At 36.1% G+C, this 20,691-nt stretch overlaps 4 protein-coding genes across 4 annotated transcripts; 1 reads left to right on the top strand and 3 right to left on the bottom strand.

The window, feature by feature from the left end:
- Nucleotides 1-1,306: 1,306 nt before the first annotated feature.
- Nucleotides 1,307-4,448, bottom strand: LOC111461526. The gene is made up of 5 exons (XM_023105073.1): nt 3,591-4,448; nt 3,376-3,428; nt 2,321-2,487; nt 2,087-2,238; nt 1,307-2,018 (listed from the first exon to the last, which is right to left on the bottom strand). Exons 1-5 carry the CDS (start codon nt 4,372-4,374, stop codon nt 1,567-1,569), a joined length of 1,608 nt encoding a protein of 535 aa, XP_022960841.1. The 5' UTR covers nt 4,375-4,448; the 3' UTR covers nt 1,307-1,566.
- Nucleotides 4,449-4,770: 322 nt separating this feature from the next.
- Nucleotides 4,771-7,644, top strand: LOC111461534. The gene is made up of 7 exons (XM_023105082.1): nt 4,771-5,179; nt 5,288-5,398; nt 5,726-5,794; nt 6,143-6,274; nt 6,951-7,028; nt 7,111-7,239; nt 7,322-7,644. The coding sequence occupies exons 1-7, from the start codon at nt 4,985-4,987 to the stop codon at nt 7,505-7,507; spliced, it is 900 nt and encodes a 299-aa protein (XP_022960850.1). The 5' UTR covers nt 4,771-4,984; the 3' UTR covers nt 7,508-7,644.
- A 21-nt stretch (nt 7,645-7,665) lies between these two features.
- On the bottom strand, nt 7,666-10,722 carry LOC111461529 (protein arginine N-methyltransferase 1.1-like). The gene is made up of 9 exons (XM_023105078.1): nt 10,336-10,722; nt 9,976-9,986; nt 9,703-9,858; nt 9,537-9,600; nt 9,319-9,461; nt 8,928-9,015; nt 8,709-8,824; nt 8,164-8,314; nt 7,666-8,030 (listed from the first exon to the last, which is right to left on the bottom strand). Exons 1-9 carry the CDS (start codon nt 10,601-10,603, stop codon nt 7,825-7,827), a joined length of 1,203 nt encoding a protein of 400 aa, XP_022960846.1. The 5' UTR covers nt 10,604-10,722; the 3' UTR covers nt 7,666-7,824.
- Nucleotides 10,723-14,291: 3,569 nt separating this feature from the next.
- On the bottom strand, nt 14,292-15,816 carry LOC111461528 (1-aminocyclopropane-1-carboxylate synthase 7). The gene is made up of 3 exons (XM_023105077.1): nt 15,637-15,816; nt 15,258-15,541; nt 14,292-15,165 (listed from the first exon to the last, which is right to left on the bottom strand). Exons 1-3 carry the CDS (start codon nt 15,814-15,816, stop codon nt 14,292-14,294), a joined length of 1,338 nt encoding a protein of 445 aa, XP_022960845.1.
- Nucleotides 15,817-20,691: the final 4,875 nt, after the last annotated feature.

Below are 20,691 nucleotides of genomic sequence, written 5' to 3'. Positions count from 1 at the left end.
TTTTTTTTTTTTTTTTTTTTTTTTTTTTTTTTTTTTTTTTTTTTTTTTTTTTTTTCTCTCTCTCTCTCTCTCTCTTATTATTTTCCTTTTTCCTTTTAATTAATTAATTTATTTTTCTCCTGTATCGCTCTAACTGGCAAATTAACCGACGGTTAATCTCCACCGACGATCGGCGACCCTCGCACCAACTGATATTTACCCTTTAACCGCGGTCAAAATCCCGCCACCTCAGCTTGTAAAAAATAAATAATTCTTGAACTTCCCCAAACGGAGTCGTTCCGTATGCCAAAAAAAAATTAACCAAGTTCTTATTGATTTATTAATTTATTAATTAAAATACACTAAAGTATAATACAAATATATCATCATTATAAGATATATTATTAAACTCTATATGAGCATTAATAACATTATTATTGACAAATGAATAAAATAGGGAGTTGGGTATATTTTGTCGGTAGCAATTTAAATATTAACATTAACAATATTTTTATCCCTAATTTAAATACCTTCTAAATATATTTACTGGATAAGATTAATTTTGAAGAGGTGAGTTTATTTTTTTTCTAGGTTAAATTTTTTATTTTGAATCTAATAATTATTTAATAAAATATATCGTTACAAAATTAATAGGAATAAAAATAGTAATTATTACAAATTATCTCAATAAAAATTAAAAACTTAGAAATTTTTTTAATTAATTGATTTTCTTTTTTTAATTGTAAAGACGAAAATGAAATGATGAGGTGGGAGGTGGGGCCCAACACATTGGGTTTGACTAAAAGGTGATTGGTGTCACACTGATGCTTACACCTGGCATTGGATGCCTTTTTATGTGGGACCCGCCCCGTGATGTAGGTATGTATTACGTGTACAAAAGGAGTCATTTGGAATTTATTTTATTTATTTTTTAGATAATAAATAAATAAAAAAGAAATGAGAGATTGCTTGCCTTTGATTGGACTCAATTATTAATCATGCCCATTTTAATTATATTTTAATATTAAATTGACTTACATTTGTCAAATTGTGAGTGGCTCCCTCACATTCCTTCACCAACCAAATAAATCACTAAAAGTAATTATAATTAATATTTTATTGAGAAAAATTTTCAATAATAAGGAACCCTTCATCACAATATTATAATTTATAAATTTATTTTACTCAACAACGTGAAAAGAAAGAATTGCTATGAAATATTAATGAATTATTTCAGATAATAAGGTATTTTCCAAGCCTTAATTTTTAAAAAATAATAATAAATTTATATTTATAATAATTGAAGTTGCTTGAAAACCAATAGGCAAAATTCTAGGCCGATACAGCTTGATTGATTCAATATTTGATTCATTTTCATGAAAAACCATACGTTATCGTAATGTATCGAGAAAAAAAAACGTCTTCCTTTTTTCTCTCTTCCGTTGAAAATTTGCAACCCCTGGTCGAAAATTGTTGTACTTTTGGAGTTGAAAATCTACCATTCTCGGCGTTGTATCGAGTATTGACCTCGTCGGTCAGCTCCTTCAGAAAGATCAACAAAAGAACGTTTTTTTTTGTTGAATCACATTACTCTTTCGTATCAGAATCTTCGTCCGAGTGCGGATTATGAACTTCGCCCTCGCTGTCTGTATCATTATCTTCAACAGCTGACCTCAATTCGGTCACATCAGAGTTCAGGACAAGATCATACTTCGTAAATTTGATCTTCTTCTGTTTTTTGGCCATTCTCTGTCGCTTCTTCTTCCCCGAACCATTTTGAGTTGTCGACATTGTATGAGCAGCGGATACAAGAGCTGCATTTACCGATTCGTCCATCACTCTATCCTCCTCTTCACTTCCATTTTCATTTTCCCCTTGTTTATCAATGTAAAACAACAGTTCATCATCCACACTATTTCCCTCCGACGTGGGATGCCCCGAGACTGATTTAGAAGTATCGAGAACTAATTTGGCACGACGATTGGAAATAGTACTGTCGAATACTCTTACACCGTGATCTTCAGCCTTGAGAAGCCACTCTGGAAGAAAACGAACAGAAGATTAGGTCGTCGACTATACTGTTAATGTGAAATTATAATCATCTTACCAAGAAATATTTTAGGTGATGATCCTTTTGGATGATTAAAATTTTCATTGCTAGGAATTTGGCTTTTGACCCATCTAATAATTTGAGAAGAAACAAGAGAAGTTGAGAAGGCATTTAGATAAGAGATGGCTCTGTTCTGATCTCCATGCTCCCTATATATAACAACAAACAAGAAATATATATATTAAGGAAGGTTTGATTTAAAGTTATGGGTACGCTCAGTTCTTCACATACCTGTAAAACTCTATGGCCTCATGAGTAAGAATCAATCTCTTGACAGCCAGAAATGCCACATGATCCGCAGGTAAGTTAATGGCTTTCTCATCATTCAAAAATGAATAATCAACCAATATAAGAGCATCATATAGAATCTTCCTTAACAGAGCTTCATCTTCAGTACTCTGCAGAAAAAAGTTTACAATCGCATCAAATGTTTAAAGAAATAGCCATAGTGCATGTACATGTTCATGTTCAATTATGGGTACATGTTCGTGTTCATGTTCAATTATGGGTACATGTTCGTGTTCATGTTCAATTATGGGTACGTGTTCATGTTCAATTATGGGTACACGTTCATGTTCAATCAAAGCTGAGGAAGCTGAGGACAAAGTGCATGTATATGTTCATAACAAATCAGAAATTCTTCATCTCACTATCTACTTTCATCAATTATGGGTCCATGTATCTTGAGCATTTTAACAATTTACACCACAAATAAAGTACACGAGCAAAAAGCCAAGAAAACGAGACGGATTCGGCAGGGTTTTACAAAAGCTTTGATTTTCCAAGTTCCAGGCATGGAAAAATTGAAACAGTAACATAACACATCTGTTCTCCTTAGACATGAAGTTAGTAATGTGAATAAGGTAGAGAGGATTAGCATGCTCCAAATAATGAGGAATAAGACAGACAAGATTATCCTGATATATAAGACACAAAAATGTGGTCTATCGAGAAATCAGTCGAACATGGTGTGAGATCCCATATCGGTTGGAGAGGGGAACGAAGCATTCCTTGTAAGGGTGTGGAAATCTCTCCCTAGTAGTTGTATTTTAAAACCTTGAGGGGAAGCCCAGAAGGGAAAGCTCGAGGACAATATTTACTAACGGTGGGCTTGGGTGGTGGGCTTGGGTGGTAACACATGGTCTATCAGGGAACATGCAACAGATGGGAACTTAAAAGCTCTTGTGTGCATTTGGAAGTGCCATGCAAACCAAAGCACACGCTCATAAGCACTAATAAAAGTAAACAGACTAAATAGAATATGAAACTACAAAAGCAGAACATACCAACAGAGACATCACAGGTAAAGTCGCCTCCAGCAGGAATCTTACAAGAGTTTCTGTTGATACAACGATGGACCAAGTTGTGAGCACTTTACAAAATTCTAAAATTTTAAAACTAGATACATGAATCATAAACATTAGAACACGCAGCAATAATTGAACAGGCAAACACCATACAGAATCAAACCAATACTTAGAAGAGATTTCGAATTACTAACCAAAAAAGTAGAAGTTCTTAATCCGAGTTATTGAACCAACAGCCCAAATCCTTAGATCATTCTCCAAATCTTGCCTCGAACGCCCACTGTTAATGTCCAAGCACAGCTTCATCAGAAATGTCTCGGCAATTACAACTCCAGCCAAGCGTCGAATATCACATACGCCTGAACTAAACTCTCCACGAACCTCACTGCTCACGAGAGGTAAGAACTGATCCAATCCTTCATTTGAGTTCGCCCAAATACTAATTAAATCCACAAAAGGAGTAACCAAATTGAAGTCAAGAGATTCACCATTCTGGTCCGAATCCTTGCATGAACTCAAATTTATAAACCCAAGCATCGTTTCAACTAAAGATTTAACCTCTCTCATCGCTTTCTTTTCCCTCTTCGAGGACAAATCCTTTCCAAGCATGTCACTAATCAATTTATACACCTCGTAAACCACTGGTGAGAGCAACGCAATGGTCTTCGAAGAACCACAAGGAGCCGAACAAGAACACGTCGTCTGAAACAAGATTTTCATGGTTGCTACTCGGTCCAAAAAGTCGCCATTCATAGTGGAGATACGGCTACGAAACGTTAATGCGGAGTAGAACCAGATCGATTCCAATGGTGGATCATCTCTAGCTTGAATCAACTCATAGAATCCTTCCATAAATTGAGAAAAACCAAGATTTCCTTCGCGAATTTCAGCTAAAACATTTTGGATTGATTGCTCAAGAGTAAATTCGTAATTTTCTCCCAGAAAAGGACTCTGCTTTGAAGAGTTCATAGATTCCATCGATTCAACAGGAGGGAAAGCACAGAGACTGGTTGAAACTGACAAAGAATTGGAAGAGAAAGAAGGCAGAGTTGTTATGAACAAAGTGAGGCTAGGGTTTTGAGGGGGGGTTTTGCAAATGTTGCCACGTCAGATGAAAAGGGTGGAGCCCAGTTATGACGTGGAATAATATCAAGCCGTTAAAAGTTGTAACAAAAACAACGGCTGGGATAAAAAGAGATTTATAAACAAGAAATAGCAAAGAAAAAAGAAAAAAAAAACGTATTTTCTTGCACCCGATTGGATGAATATACGTAAAAGGACTAAATCGAACCAATTAAGTTACGCCACGTCATCAAGCATTTTAATTTTAATTTTTTTTTTAATTTCGTTTCTTTGAAGTATGAAGACCAAAGTTGAACAATTGAAAATCGTCTTCGTCTTCTTCATTTGCTATCTCAGTTGAAATTGTTTGATTTTGGTGACGCCAAATTTCGTCCAATTTGGTGACAGATCCCTGTAAGAATCTCACAGGTGACGCCATTTCAGTAACGAAGAACTCTTCTTCCACCATTGTTGAATCCATAATTCAGCTTCTCTGAATTCGGAATCCGAGAGCTTCGTGAAGAAGATGAAGCGATTACTGAGTGTTCTTTTGGTGCTTCTGGCCATTGCTTGGGTTCCGATGTTTGAGTGTTCGAAGAAGCCATCTGCGACTGCTAGAAAAGAGGATATTCCGTACATCAAATGCCAGGTCTGCGAGAAGCTTGGTGCGCAGTTGTATCACCAAGTTGAGAAGAAACAAGCTGAGATTGCTCCTAAGAAGGTAATTTTTTATTGCTGGTGTTTCATGGATCGGTTCTTGATTGTTTAACTTAGAGATTGTTTTCTTCTTTCTTTCTTTTTTCCCCCACTTTTTGCGGTTTTGTATTAGATCTCGGAGTATCAAATTATCGAAATAGCTGAGAACGTTTGTAATCTGAAGAAGGCCGAAGCTGATTGGATCTTACAGATTGACATTGTTGAACAAGGTGATAAGCTGGAGGTAAGAAGAACAGGGTTACCGATATGAGATTTTGTTGTTTCAATACAATTGATGAACTTAGCATTGAATACTTGGTGGCTTGGTTATTTCAATTATCACTGTTTGGGTTATGTATTTTCGACTTGGAGAATGAGTAGAATTATCTCAAGAATCAAACTAAACTTTCCCTATTGAGTAATGATTCTCAAAATATGAATGAACAATCATCTTCTTTTAACATTTTTCCACCATGTAGCTCAAAATATGAGGAATATTTTCAGTTTTGTTTTTTTGGATAATTTTACGTGTAAGCTCTATCTAACCCATTGAATATCCATGTCTTCTCAGCTTGTGGAGCAGAACACCGAAGGACAATGCAATTCAGAGTGCAAGACCATTGAGCGTACATGTCAAGAGGTATGCTTAGGTCTTGAGTTGAGTGTGCATTTACCCTTATTGCTGCAACAATTAGAATTAAGTACTGAATCTGGGAAGATAAGAAATGAGAAATTTCCTTGTATTCATTTATTATAGATGCTTTTCTGAAAAACTTTGTTCCCTTTAGTTGGAAGAGTCTTCAATACAAATAAATCAAGTAAAAGAATATACAGAAGGAACTTACTGAAGCGTTGTCAAAGTTTTGTTTTGCTAGTGTTATTGCCTTGACCCTCCAAAATTCTGGTTTGTGATGGAATAGGTTCCCCAACGTGGGTTTACCAGAAAGACAATATGGCAAATGCTTAAATATGTTGTATTGCATTGCAGGTCTTGGGATATTCTGATACTGATGTTGCTGAATACTTGTATAGCTCCAAACCAAAGATTGATTCGTTGGTTAATTATCTGTGCAAGGACCTCACTGAATCATGCAGTACTAGGCCGCCTCCAGTTCCTAAGGTAGTTAGTTAACTAATCACATGCCAGTTTTGTTGATTGACAGTAACTAATGATACATCATGACACCTTTGTGAGATAATCCATACCTCTTTGGTTTTTTCTTTAATGATTAGGTGTGAGATAATTGTCATTGTCATTACAAAATTGTGAGATCCCACATCTGTTGTAGAGGGGAACGAAGCATTCCTTATAAGGTTGTGAAAACCTCTCCCTAGTAGACGCGTTTTAAAATCGTGAGGCTGATGGTGGTACATAACAAGGCTACAACAGACAATATCTACTAGCAGTGGGTTTGGGCTGTTATAACTAGTATTAGAGCCAAACACCGGGCGATGTGCCAGCGAGGACGTTGGGCCCCCAAGGAGGGTGGATTGTAAGATCCCACATCGGTTAGGGAGGGAAAGAAACATTCTTATAAGAGTGTGGAAACCTCTCTTAGTAGACGCGTTTTAAAACCGTGAAGCTGACAACGATACATAACAAGTCAAAGTGGACAATGTCGGCTAGCGGTGTTACATAAATAAATCCTATTGGTTAAGTTCTAAATATTGGATATTTCTAGGGATGCTTAGATTGAAATTACTGGGGTTCATTTAATGATCAGGTTGTAATTTGTATTGTGTTGAAAAACAGAAAAGTTCCTTTAGTTGATCCCTTACATTGTCCTGTAACCCAGGATAGGACTCCAGGCGAGCCCTTTGTGGCCAAGTCATCCAAAGAAGCTGAGATGGAAAAGATGTTGAGATCAATGGAGGTAATCAATTCGTTGTTTCAGTGCTTGTTAGCTAGTGACTACCTCAATTTTTAAGCTTCACCATGCTATTCATACGAACCAGGGAATGCCAGGGGCACCGAACATGAAAATGTATTCAAGAGATGATCTTATGAACATGAAAAATTTTGGAGGTGAAGACGAAGACGACGACGAAGACGAGGACGAAGATGATAGCTTTTCCTCAAATTTGGTACTTCAAACATCTTTTATACAGCCAGAAGTTCAAAGGATTATAAATGTTTCAATGAACTAATTGGGAAACCGTTTTGTAGGGCAAAGTTTTGAGGGAGAAAGAGAGCAAGAAGAATGATTGGAAAACGAAGATCACCAGAGGAGTTTCAAAGGCAGGAGAAGCAATAAAACAGCATGCTTACAAACTCTCCAACAAAGCAAGGCATTGGTGGGGAGCAAAGCTCGGAGGCTTAAAAAGTTCAAAGCCCACCAAACAAGAACTTTGAAGTCTCATTAACACTACAGATAGCTTATTGTATTTTCAGTTATCTTGAAGAAATTTTTGTGGTAATTTTTCAGTTATCTTGAAGAAATTTTTTTTTCTACCTCATTGGAACTTAACAGTATAATTTGCTTTCTCACCCATATCAGCAGATTCTAATGCTAAGTAGACGAGGAAAGTATAGATTGAATTTAAAGCATCCGGATGGGCAAAAGAACACAAGCATGTCAATACGTAATCTAATTCTTCAAAAGGATGTAGCAACACTCAATACATTGATTGTGTAAAGAGACAATCCAACGGTTTTGCTACTGTTGTGAATCAACGCATCTTGTAATGTTGAGTCTTTGAAATCGTGCATCGACGTCCATTGAATGAGTATTTGAGCACAATATCGATATCGCGAGGATTCTTCTTGTTGGGAGCAACATTCAAACTCCCAGTAATAGCCTCTCCCTCGCAAATGGTGACAACATCTTCCAAGTACAGAACTGTTTGCTTCCAATGTGTAGCCCTTGATCTTGGTCCTGTAAAATAAAGGGTTATCAAACATACCGTTACCAAAAGGCCCAATTGGCTCGGTGTTACTTAGATGAATCCCAAGGACTACTAAAACCATGTCAAGTAAATGACTTCTAGTATCGAAATGCAGAAATTTACCAGTTGAGAATCCAGTCAGTTTATGGCACTTGGTAAAAGATACATCAAAGTAGGCTACAAGAGCATGGATGTAATCATCGCGTTCTGCTACTAGCTTGAATGGAGCTGTAAAGGAAGCATCCCCAGGCGCCATTTTGGATATATCCATTGTCTGAGCGAGACCACCAAATCATGTTATCAAAAATGAAAACAGATCTAAGAGCAGGCATACATAGTTCTCAATAATTGTTCGATGATCTGAAATAATTGAATTTGTAATTTAAATTCGTGACTGGATTCGATTCTATTAGAACATTCAATGTTCAAAACCAGAACGAGATCACAGACGTCAAAAAATCGAAAGGCAAGAGACAGGAATAAAGACAAGATTCAAAAAGTCAGTTGAATAATGGAATTTTCTAAAAGTAAAAACTTTGAGATGTGATGCAAGAAACAAAGAAACAAACATGTTCTACCGATGAACTCGTTAAACCAAAAAACTCTGGCAGGCACGACATATTCAAGTCTGATTAACTCAACTTTTGGTCAAATTGTTTAGTTCTCACCTTAAGTAGCTGACAGTTTGTAACAATTTGATTCTGGTCAACAGTGTCCACCAAAGGCTCCACCAAGGCTTGCTTTTTGATGCAGCTCATGTCGAACCCATATACACGATTCCAAACTAATATTGCAAGCAGATGAACAAGAAACTACGTCAAAAATAAATTCAACATATACTATTGAACAATTCAAACATTTCTAGCAACGCAAATTAATTAACTCACACTCAATCTTGTCTTCTTTATAGTCTGCATCCTCGATGGCTGTTAAATATAGAGAAGCTTTGTCTGGTAATACAATACCATCATTAACCTGGATTACAGAAACCAAAATCATACATGAATGTCCCACATCCAGCTTGCCCCATTATCACTTATTAACCCTCACATAAGAGAACGAACGAGTGGCACAAAAGCGTTGCAAAAATACAGAAGCAGGCGACACCATACAAGTAAAAACATTGCCTTGCACATAGTGCACATACAAAATCTAACGTAAGGCTAAAGAAGATGTATTTGTATGTTAGTAACTATAAAGCCAGCTCCATTTAGCTTTAACACATTCTTCAAACAGATTACTTGTGCTAGAATATCAGCAAAACCACAGAACACTTACAAGCCACTTATCGCGAGCATATAGGACTGTATTTAACATATTCTCGAACAATAAGAAGTATCCCATCCATTCGGAAATAATTATATCTACTCTGTCAACTGGAAGCTCAATTTCTTCGATCTTCCCTTTCAAAACGGTTATAACTGCGAAGCAGAAATGGTAATAGGTATTTGAGAGAAGACAATTCCATGAAATAACAAGAGACCCAAGAAAAATACCATTAGAAAATCCATTTGCTTCGACGATCTCTTTTGCCATATCGGCCATATGGGAGCACTCGACCTGTAAACGGACATCTCCTTAGAAACAAAAGCTAAAAGAATAAACCTAAGAAAAGGGAAAACAGAAGGCACATTGCCATCCCATAAGAATTCCCATACTTACAGCATAAACATGTGCTGCTCCTGCCTTAGCGCAAAATAGGGACAAAATGCCAGTCCCTGCTCCCACATCAAGAACTACCTTATCCTTTACTAAAAACTTATTTTGATAAATTACATTTTGATATGTCTTAGTTCTAACTGAATCCTTCAACATTTCCTGCATATATTAAACAGTCATGATAAATGCCTACAGTTTTGAGCATGTGAATCAAAACAATACAAGATCAAAATGAGTTTAGCTGTTCATGCTCGAATCAATGTACGCCAAACTTACTTCATGAATACCTGCACAAGCAAAACGAACAAATAAACAAAAGGTAATCAGCTTTCACTTTCAGCAAGATACTTGTAGATATATAACATAAAAGTGAACCAGCAGGTCATGTTCATTCCAACACATGAGACACACAAAGAAAATTGGAGAAGCTAAATCTGAATCGCACGCCATTTAAACCAATCTAAACTAATTAATTACCAGAAGATAAGGCAAAGTTAAAAGTTCAATCCAATGTTCCATACGCAGTAATGACAAAAATCTTAAGCATAAATTAGAACCAACCAGAAAGAAACCAAATGAACTATTCCCAAATAAGGAATAAAGAAGGATAAGGAAACAGAGACGAAAGGCCATTACCAAAGTGAGAGTAGGAATCGAAGTAATAATCAGCGCTGGTTTTATCATCCTTATCATTCAAGGACTGGTCAAGCTTACAGGCAGTATCCTCAATGACTCTGTTGGAGTCGTCGGAGGCTTCACACATGGACTCATCGACGTTGACGCTCCCAGTGGTTTCTTCAATCGGAGCTTCGTCGTCGTCTTCAAAGCAAATCTTCGAACCCTGGGGCTGAGGCAAGCCGTTGAGGGTAGTTGGACTGTGACTGCCACTTTTCCGGCGACCCATAATGGATTGGCTGCGAATGAATTAGGGTTTTAGGGAGGGGTTTTAGCGCAGTGCTTTGCCGTAGAGTTTAAACTACGCGGCTGCGGGCGAGTTTTCAAAGTGCTTTTAAAGCAGCCGACTTTGAAGCGAAGGTCTATGGAATATTCAGGGGACGAAGTTTTTTTTTTTTTTACTTTTACTTCTTTTTTTAATTAAATCTTGAAATTAGTTTTTTTTTCATTATTTTTTCGGACGTATAATTATAATTTATTTACTTACGAGTCACGATCGTGCATTTTCAACGGGTTGTGATCTTGATATGCTCATAACAAGTCTTAAAAGAAACTCAGGCCACATATTCATTTTTTGCGCAACCTTGTGGCTTCGTCAAACAATGAACGCGGTTTGTCTTTGTCAACCAAACACAATTTATACAAAATTCAATCTTGTTCGGCCACACACGCCTGTGATCCGTTGAATCAAAGCAATATATATATATATATATATATATATATATGTATATATGTATATATATATATATATATATATATATGTATATATGTATATATGTATACATGTGCATGCATACGTATGAACGTACGAATGAGCTGCAGAAATGGGCCTTGGACGTGATTGGGCCATATAACTCAATGGGCCCAATAACAAAGAAAACAACAAAATTTGTCTTATCCAAACCCAATAGCTTTATGAGCGAAGTTTAGTTATCTAGATGAGACATAGACCAATGGAAAGATTAGAGAGAGCAATCTTGACCTTTGATCCTCTTTTAGTTGTCTAGATGGTCAACCACGAATCCAAACCCTAATAGACTTGACTTTATTGATATTTAAAGTCAACCCCGCTGCTATGTTATAAAGTTAGAACTCGTGTACAATCATTGCTTGCATCAAGAGTTTCCAAGGTGCGCATTAGAGGAATAAACATTTTTTTAAGACACGTTGCATGAGAGGAACTGATCTTTCACATCCAAAGGGCAAACAAACAACCTCCCACCTAGTCGTATGAGATGGGGAACTTGGTGCTTGAGAAGGACCAATCACGAAGTGAGACAGCATTGTCTTATGCAACACAACGAGAATTGGCCTTCTATCATTAGGCAGGAAAAAGACCCCTTCTTTTTTAGGGATCAAGTTTCTAGCCCAAGACGTGATGTGCCTTATGTGTCAACAGGATAAGATCGAGCGAGACAGACTACTGAGACTCTTAGAGTCGTAGCCTACACCACAAAAACTATGGGAAAGTGCCTCCATAGATTTTATCGTAGTCCACTTTCATCCATCAAGGGAAGATACTTTAGTCAACTTCGTTTTCTCAAAATATATATATTTATACTTTTTTGTTAAAATTACCGTAGAAATTGCAAAAGTCAGACCAAGCTAAAAACAATTGCACTTATTTAAATTTTAGGTTAGATTTAGTGAAATTATAATTTAGGGTTGAAATTGATACCACCTTAGAACTTTATAATAAAATTTTGTTTTTTTTTTTTTACAAAAAAAATACAAATATTAAACATTGAATCTATATAGTCAATGACGTAACATAATAACGACCAAGTCGAATCTTAAGCGTGTATATTTAACTAGAAAATCTTATATGGTCATTTTCAGTCACCAATCTATTGTCCTAATCAATTGTAGGTTGAAATTACCAATCATTAACTTCGGGCCCAAAATTGGCTTCTCATTAGTCGGTGGTCATTTTCATAGCACTTTCCCCAAATATCCAAATTTCATCTAATTTTGTCCATAATAAATAATAAATAAATAAATCCTTATAAATTCAAGATTTTTTACTAAATTAACCAATGTCGGACTTGCTCCCAATAATCATCAACATTATTTATCCCAGTTTCATTATTTTTCACTAAATAAAAACGCTCTCCTAACTTGAAAAATGACTAGACATTGATGTAAATAAAGATCTCAATATCTAACTATACAATATAGCTGTTGTAAACCCACAAACATATATATATATATATATATATATATATATACATTGTAGCTTTAATATTTGATTTTTAAGTGTCCAGCAGCTTCCATATTGTACGGCATTCACCGACCTTCTAAAATGGATAAGGGACAGAATTGGAATTTCACACCATACGAAGCTGCCATGTAAGATTAATGGGGGTGGTTGTTTGTTGAGCTGTAAACACGTCCTGTTATTTGATGACGTGGCCATGGGAGCCACATGTGAGTGACCTGGATAGCCGCCATTGGTTGCTTCAAAAAGACCCTTTCTTCTACTTTTAATTTATTGATTTTTTGCTGAGTTGTCAAGAGAATTGGTCAACGACAAGACGCAGTTTGTAACAATGACCTTAAACACGTGAAAAACTATGTCGTTTCATTGACAAACTTGCCTAATTTCAATGTTATTCCTTTGTGTGAACATATGTATATTTGCAATTTATATTTTGTTTGGCACATGGGTCGATATTAGCCATCAAAGTCCAAATTTTGACTTAAAAGCGTTGAGTTATAATTATATTGTTCATTACGTTTGTTGTTTATAATAAAAAATCGTTACGAAAAAAGACTTAACAAGCACGTCAAAGTCCATACTCTACCTATATAGGTCACTTAAAAATCCATGTAATTAGTGATTTCAAAAAAAAAAAAAACAAAATTATCATTCATGTTTTAAGTATCGAACAAGTGTTTTGATATGAAATACGATTCTTGGATGGTTACAAATTTTGGGTAGATGATAATTTAGATTTATGGTATTTCATTAAAGTATTTTAAAATTTTTTATTTACTTCGGTTACATTTACTGTTGGCTAATTATGGTCTCATTTTGTAGGCTATAAAGAGTCATTTATCATTTCTATAAAGAAGATTTGAGACATAGTAAAAACATTTGTGTTTTTTTTTTAGCCAATGACTAAGAATATTTGCAATTTTATATAAGTTAGATTGCATGTTTAGAATCATTCAAATTATGCGTGATCGATCTTGTTTGTAGAGTGATTCAATCTCAAACAAGTGTTCTTACCACGAGACATTCGAACAACTCGACAATCATCTTTTTATTTTTGAAAATGAGGTCAATTTCTTTTCAAAATTTTGCTACAATTTTCAAATTATTAATTATACGTTCAATATCAAAGTTTCAAAGCGCTATATTGACGTCATTAATGATTTTTTTTTAAAAAAAAGGGAAAAACATTGTAGTTTTCCCTGACAGATGGACACATTAAATTAGTACCAAGAATCGAGTTGACAAAATAAAATAAATAAATAAAATGACACGTCAGACACAAAGTTTGTTGGTTAATTATACAAGTCGGCGAAGTTCTATTGGCTGTTAAAGTGATTAATATTAAATAAGTAGGTTTAGTTCGCTTAATTAAAGTCAAACTGCTATTAGAGCATGTCGATAATATATACATATTTTTATTTATTTAATATAATATATATATATTTCCAATTTTATCCCTATTTTTCTCTCTCCCTCTCCTTAATTGACATTTGTCACCGAAATACTCCGACAGAATGATAAAACAATAATAATATATATATTTTTTTTATTATTATATATTATAAATGAAACTTGCTTAATAAAAGCAAGAAAAAATAATCACAATGGATTTTTTTTTTCTTTTCTCTAAAACCATCGTAAAAAAAAATAAAAATAAAAAAGTAAATCATTATATATATATATATATATATATATAGATTTAATTAGCTTCGTCTTCCTTCCTCAGCTTCTCCACGAAGCAATGTATTCTTTCAAGAGCAACATGCAGGGTGTGTTCGCTCATGTTAGCAAAGCAAACCCTGAACCAACCCGGTTCAGAGCAATGGCATGACGAACCGGGCGAGATATTCAATTTCACTTCTTTTAAAATACGCTTCCAAAGCTCAATTTCACCGTCCGTATTGGTTTTTTTGTCTTTCAACAACGGGCTCAAGTTCATCCAGCAAAATAAACCGGCGTTCCCTTTTAAGCACTCAATTCCAGCGGTTCGGAGTCCTTCAATTATCATCTCATATCGTTTCTTGAGCCGGTCCCGGTTCATTTTAATGTACTTTTGCGTGAATTTCCGGTTCGATAACATGGATGCTAAAAACCGCTGTGTTTGTGAAGATATTAGAGTGAAGCTAGACATCCGGCGAGCTGTCGTCACGACTTTATCGTTGTATGAATAAATCGTGCCGACTCTAAACCCTGGAAGGCCGAGGTCTTTGGAGAGGCTATACACGATGTGGACACGCTCGGCGTTTTTATAGCCGCGGGATTCCAAAACCTCGGCGACGCTGATAAACTCGGCCGAGGAGAAAACGGAACCGGAGTAGATTTCGTCGGAGACAAGGTGGATGTTTTTGCGTGTAACGAAATCCAAAATCTCCTCAATTGTGGACCGTTGGATCGTGGCACCAAGTGGATTTGATGGATTTGTGATCAAAACTCCTCTAACTTTCATCTTCATGGCTATTGCATTATTATAAGCAGCTTCCAAAGATTTGGGAGTTATTTGAAAATTATTCGAACTATCGCAATGAATCGGTACAATTTTCACTCCGGTTCTCCATCTCAAATCTCGATCAAATCTGAATTTTTTTTAAAAAAATTAAAATTACTGTTAGAAATCACTAATCTTCACAATGATACGATATTGTCCACTTTGAGTTTAAGCTCTTACCCAGGATAGTAAGGCGTTGGGACAAGCAACGCGTCGCCGGGGTTTGCGAGAATGAATGTCAGCAGCTCATTAGCTGCAGTAGCTCCAGCAGTTAAAACAACTCTATTTGGATCAAATCTAGCTCGTCCGCCTCTAATTTGCTCCATAAAACCAGCCATTGCTGTTCTAAAAGAGAGCAGCCCATGATAATCTTGAAACAAAGCGTCCTCTCTAAACCCAGAAGAATTGGCTTGAAGAACATCAGAGTTTTGCTCTAAATACTCTTCCACCAAATCAAAAGACACCTGTTTAAGCAAATCCACCGCCAACCCATTTGAGAAAATCGAAACTTTATATCAAAAAACACAAAAAGATTAGATTTTTTAATATGGGTTCTTACTTGATTCTCAGCTAAGCCCATTTGAATGACGCCGGAAGCGTTGGTAGTTTCGTTATAAGGATCTTCATCGTAGGCTTTCCAGCCGGCGAAGTACGGCGAGTCTTCGCCGTGGGTTTCCGACATGCCAATTTGGGAGAGCTCAACGGCGGGGTTTAGGTCCAACTCAATTTCAATCGCCATTGATAGAAACTTGAAGCTCAAAGGGAAAGAAAGAACAAAAATTACAGAGAAAATATTGTGTTCTTTCCCTCTTTGAGAGAGCTTTAAGAAACTGAAGCCAAAACTGTTGATTGTATCCCTTAAGAAGGGCACCTCTATTTATAGCAAAAAAAGTTTCCTTTTTTAAATAATTAAAAATAATTAATCATTGAATTCTTTTTCTAACACTGAAAATATTTTTAAGATCCAGAGAGAGAGAGAGAGAGAGAGAGAGAGAGAGAGAGAGAGAGAGAGAGAGAGAGAGAGAGAGAGAGAGAGAGAGAGAGAGAGAGAGAGAGAGAGAGAGAGAGAGAGAGAGAGAGAGAGAGAGAGAGAGAGAGAGAGAGAGAGAGAGAGAGAGAGAGAGAGAGAGAGAGAGAGAGAGAGAGAGAGAGAGAGAGAGAGAGAGAGAGAGAGAGAGAGAGAGAGAGAGAGAGAGAGAGAGAGAGAGAGAGAGAGAGAGAGAGAGAGAGAGAGAGAGAGAGAGAGAGAGAGAGAGAGAGAGAGAGAGAGAGAGAGAGAGAGAGAGAGAGAGAGAGAGAGAGAGAGAGAGAGAGAGAGAGAGAGAGAGAGAGAGAGAGAGAGAGAGAGAGAGAGAGAGAGAGAGAGAGAGAGAGAGAGAGAGAGAGAGAGAGAGAGAGAGAGAGAGAGAGAGAGAGAGCGAGAGAGAGAGAGAGAGAGAGAGAGAGAGAGAGAGAGAGAGAGAGAGAGAGAGAGAGAGAGAGAGAGAGAGAGAGAGAGAGAGAGAGAGAGAGAGAGAGAGAGAGAGAGAGAGAGAGAGAGAGAGAGAGAGAGAGAGAGAGAGAGAGAGAGAGAGAGAGAGAGAGAGAGAGAGAGAGAGAGAGAGAGAGAGAGAGAGAGAGAGAGAGAGAGAGAGAGAGAGAGAGAGAGAGAGAGAGAGAGAGAGAGAGAGAGAGAGAGAGAGAGAGAGAGAGAGAGAGAGAGAGAGAGAGAGAGAGAGAGAGAGAGAGAGAGAGAGAGAGAGAGAGAGAGAGAGAGAGAGAGAGAGAGAGAGAGAGAGAGAGAGAGAGAGAGAGAGAGAGAGAGAGAGAGAGAGAGAGAGAGAGAGAGAGAGAGAGAGAGAGAGAGAGAGAGAGAGAGAGAGAGAGAGAGAGAGAGAGAGAGAGAGAGAGAGAGAGAGAGAGAGAGAGAGAGAGAGAGAGAGAGAGAGAGAGAGAGAGAGAGAGAGAGAGAGAGAGAGATCGAATCTGGTGGTTGAAGAAGGGAGTGGGTGTGTTATCTTTTTAATGTTATTAGCTAAAAGGGGCTCTTCCCCAAAAATCAAAATCTTCTATATTTTGCTTTCTGCCCCCTCAACTACTCATTATTTAATTAGTTTCCCAACTCTTTTCCCCATATTATTTTCCTTTTTTAATCACTTTCTTAATCAAATTTATGTAATTTGATTAAGACCCAAATCATTGTTATAAACCTAAGTGTTGAGTTAATGGGGTGATTAAGATGGTGATTAAGATGGTAATTAAGGGTTAAGAGAGATGGGATTAAGGATTGTTTTTGGTTTTGGAGGGTTGGGTGAGAGGGGACCAAAATAGCAATGTAAAAAAGATTAGATTCTGATTTTGTGAAGAAAAACAATGATAAGAGAAGAGGTTCTTGGAGATCTTATGACCCCACCTACCCATGCATAATTTTCTTAATTTTTTCTCCCATCATTACCAACAAAGATTATAACTTCCAATAATTTATGGAAACTAAAACTCGAATCTTACCATGATTAATGTTAGATCTCTAGTTTGTTCGCGAGACGAGCGAAATATACTTTATAAGAATGTGGAAACCTTTTTTCTAGTAGACGCGTTTTGAAACGTGGAAGTTGATGGAGATTGGTAATGAGTCAAAGCGGATAATATTTACTTGCGGTGGTCTTGAGCTGTTACAGATGTTGTTAGAGTTAGATATAGACGGTGTGATACGTAATGGGTAAAAACGGACAATATCTACTAGCGGTGAGCTTAAGTTGTTACAAATGGTATCTGAATAAGACATTGGACGGTGTGATGCGTTATAGGTCAAAACATACAATATCTACTAATGGTGGATTTGGGTTGTTACAAATGGTATCAGAGCCAGACATTATATGGTGCGTTACGTAACGAGCTAAAATGAACAATATCTGCTAGCGGTGGGCTTAAACTGTTACAAATGATATTAGAGTCAGACACCGGACGGTGAGATGTTTGACGGACAAAAATGGACAATATCTACTAGCGGTGAGCTTGAACTGTTACAAATGGTATCAGAGTCAAACACTGGACGGTGTGATACGTTATAGGCCAAAATATACAATATCTACTAGCAGTGGACTTGGGTTGTTACAAATATTATCAGAGCTAGATATAGACGGTTGATACATAACGGGTCAAAACGGACAATATCTACTAGCGGTGAGCTTGAATTGTTACAGATGGTATCAAAGTGAGACATTAGATAATGCGATACGTAACGGGCTAAAACGGACAATATGTACTAGCGGTGGGCTTGAGCTATTACAAATAGTATCAGAGTCAGACACCGGGCGACATGATACGTTACAGGCCAAAAAAGACAATATCTACTAGTGGTGAGCTTGGACTGTTACAAATGGTATCAGAGCCAGACATCATATGGTGCGATACGTAACGAGAAAAAACGAACAATATCTGCTAGCAGTAGGCTTCGACTGCTACAAATGACATCAAACTCATACACTGAACGATCCAATACGTTACGAACAAAACAAACAATATCTACTAGTGGTGGGCGAGCATAAACCGTTACAAATGACATCAGAGTCAAACAGTAGACGATACATTACGTAATAGGTCAAAACAAACAATATCTAATAACGATGAGCTTAAACGGTTACTTACTTAATCACTCTCTAAACCTCGCTTAACATTCCTTAATCATGTGATTTGAGAGAATGTTAAGCTAAGCTTATGCTCCCTTCCATGAAGGAGATAAAGATACTTGTCAAGATCGTGTTCTAAAGATGGAAGAAGCGATGAAATATGGAGTTTGAAAGTTGGTGTAGAGAGAGAAAGAGAAAAAAAAAAAAAAAAAATTAAAAATTGAATATAAATGATTAGTGGAATATATAGGGTTTATGGAAAATCAACGACGTGGGGCTTGGAGATCATGAAGATCCATGTGCATGCGATGTAGAAGATTATTAATTATTATAAGATTGGGGATTTTGTAATGAGTGATTTAATTCAATCCTTCTATAATGATTGAGAGAGAGTGAATAAAGTGGATGTTTGACCTTTGCTCTAACTGTCTCTATTATTAGTGACCTTAATTATGTCATAAACTTCGCTTAATCTTTGTTCTAACTTTTTGGGATTATAAATTAATTATAATTAAAAAAAATGTTATATTATATTCCATATAAATTGTTTCTTAATTAATTATAACAAATTGATGACTCACATTATTATATGGACCCATTTGATATATAATTATGTATTCTTTTATATATATATATAAAGTTTTTAATTCTCGGTCGAAGAAAATAAAAGAGAAGGCAAGCCTGAGATTGTTGATCTAGGGTCGGTCTCCAACATAGACACGAGAGGGTATATAGATTGTTCGGAATATAATGTTTGTTGGATGATGAAAGTCCCACATCGACTAATTTAGGAAATGATCATGGTTTTATAAATAAATAATACTCTCTCCATTGGGACGAGGCTTTTTGGGTGAAGCCCAAAGTGGACAATATCATACAATTGTGGAGAGTCGTGTTCGTCTAACAATGTTGACGTGTGGGATGCGTGTCGAAGCAAATAGTAAAAGTCGAAACATTAGTTGGATTTCAAAGTTTTCTATTAACATGTTTTATGTATATGATAAAATTCAATAAATGTTGAAGTCATTGTTGAACGTTTTAAGATCATTTTGACCTAACGAAGAATGTGAACACATCTTGATGAGGTTTCGAATCGAAGTGGGCCAGGAAATAAACTTTTTAAGTGATTTATTTATTTATTTATTTATTTGAATAGTTGATTAATGAGTTCATAAAGGAGTAGTTAAAGTCACAAGCTTAATTATGAGTTGGATTCAACTTTGGAATAAGAACTACTTAGATAGAAACATCCCAGAAATTGGAACTCAACAAATGAAAACGACGTCTCTTTTGGCTTTACAAATATATATATATATATATATATATATAATATATATATAATCATGAGTCGGTGTCGTTCGAGTTTGTTTCACTTATTATTTAATCTCTTGTAGTTTATCGATCGTAAACTTAAAATATGAAAGAGTGCGATTATAATCATTATAGTCATAATAGCAAAGATCTTGCGTGGGTCGAACCACTCTAAATCTAACTATTGAAGCATAAATTTGATTCCGTTCATCACAACATTTACTGATACGATCCATACCCAGTATTTCAATCAGAGTTTAGAATCTAGATTTGACACCTAATGGCCACAACGTTCTTCAACGACGTAGCTACGTTACTTACTAGTTTTTATAGCATGCTTTGTCCTCACTCACATGCATATTAGAATTGTTATTATCGAGTCATCGAAAAAGAGAGTACATCTTGTTGGTAAAGGTAGTGACTTTCAATTCTTAGCCTAGTTTTTCTATTTCAAGTAAGGGATAAAGATTTAACAGTGTCTTAATCAAAGTTTAGATATTAATGATGTTTTGACCGGGTCTCAATGTGACCAAGAACGCCATACGTGATTCTTTCACACATATTTAAAAAACTATATAGAATAAGAGAATATCTAGATGACAACATTAAGATTTGCAAAACATTTTATTTAAAATTTATTAATCGTTCTTTTTGTTCTTAGTTTTGAAAAAAAAAAAAAAAAAAAAAAAAAAAAA

Source organism: Cucurbita moschata, unplaced genomic scaffold, assembly GCF_002738365.1.
Source record: "Cucurbita moschata cultivar Rifu unplaced genomic scaffold, Cmos_1.0 Cmo_Scf00025, whole genome shotgun sequence".
NCBI classification, from domain to species: Eukaryota; Viridiplantae; Streptophyta; class Magnoliopsida; order Cucurbitales; family Cucurbitaceae; genus Cucurbita; species Cucurbita moschata.
This window is presented reverse-complemented; position numbering and strand designations above follow the sequence as displayed.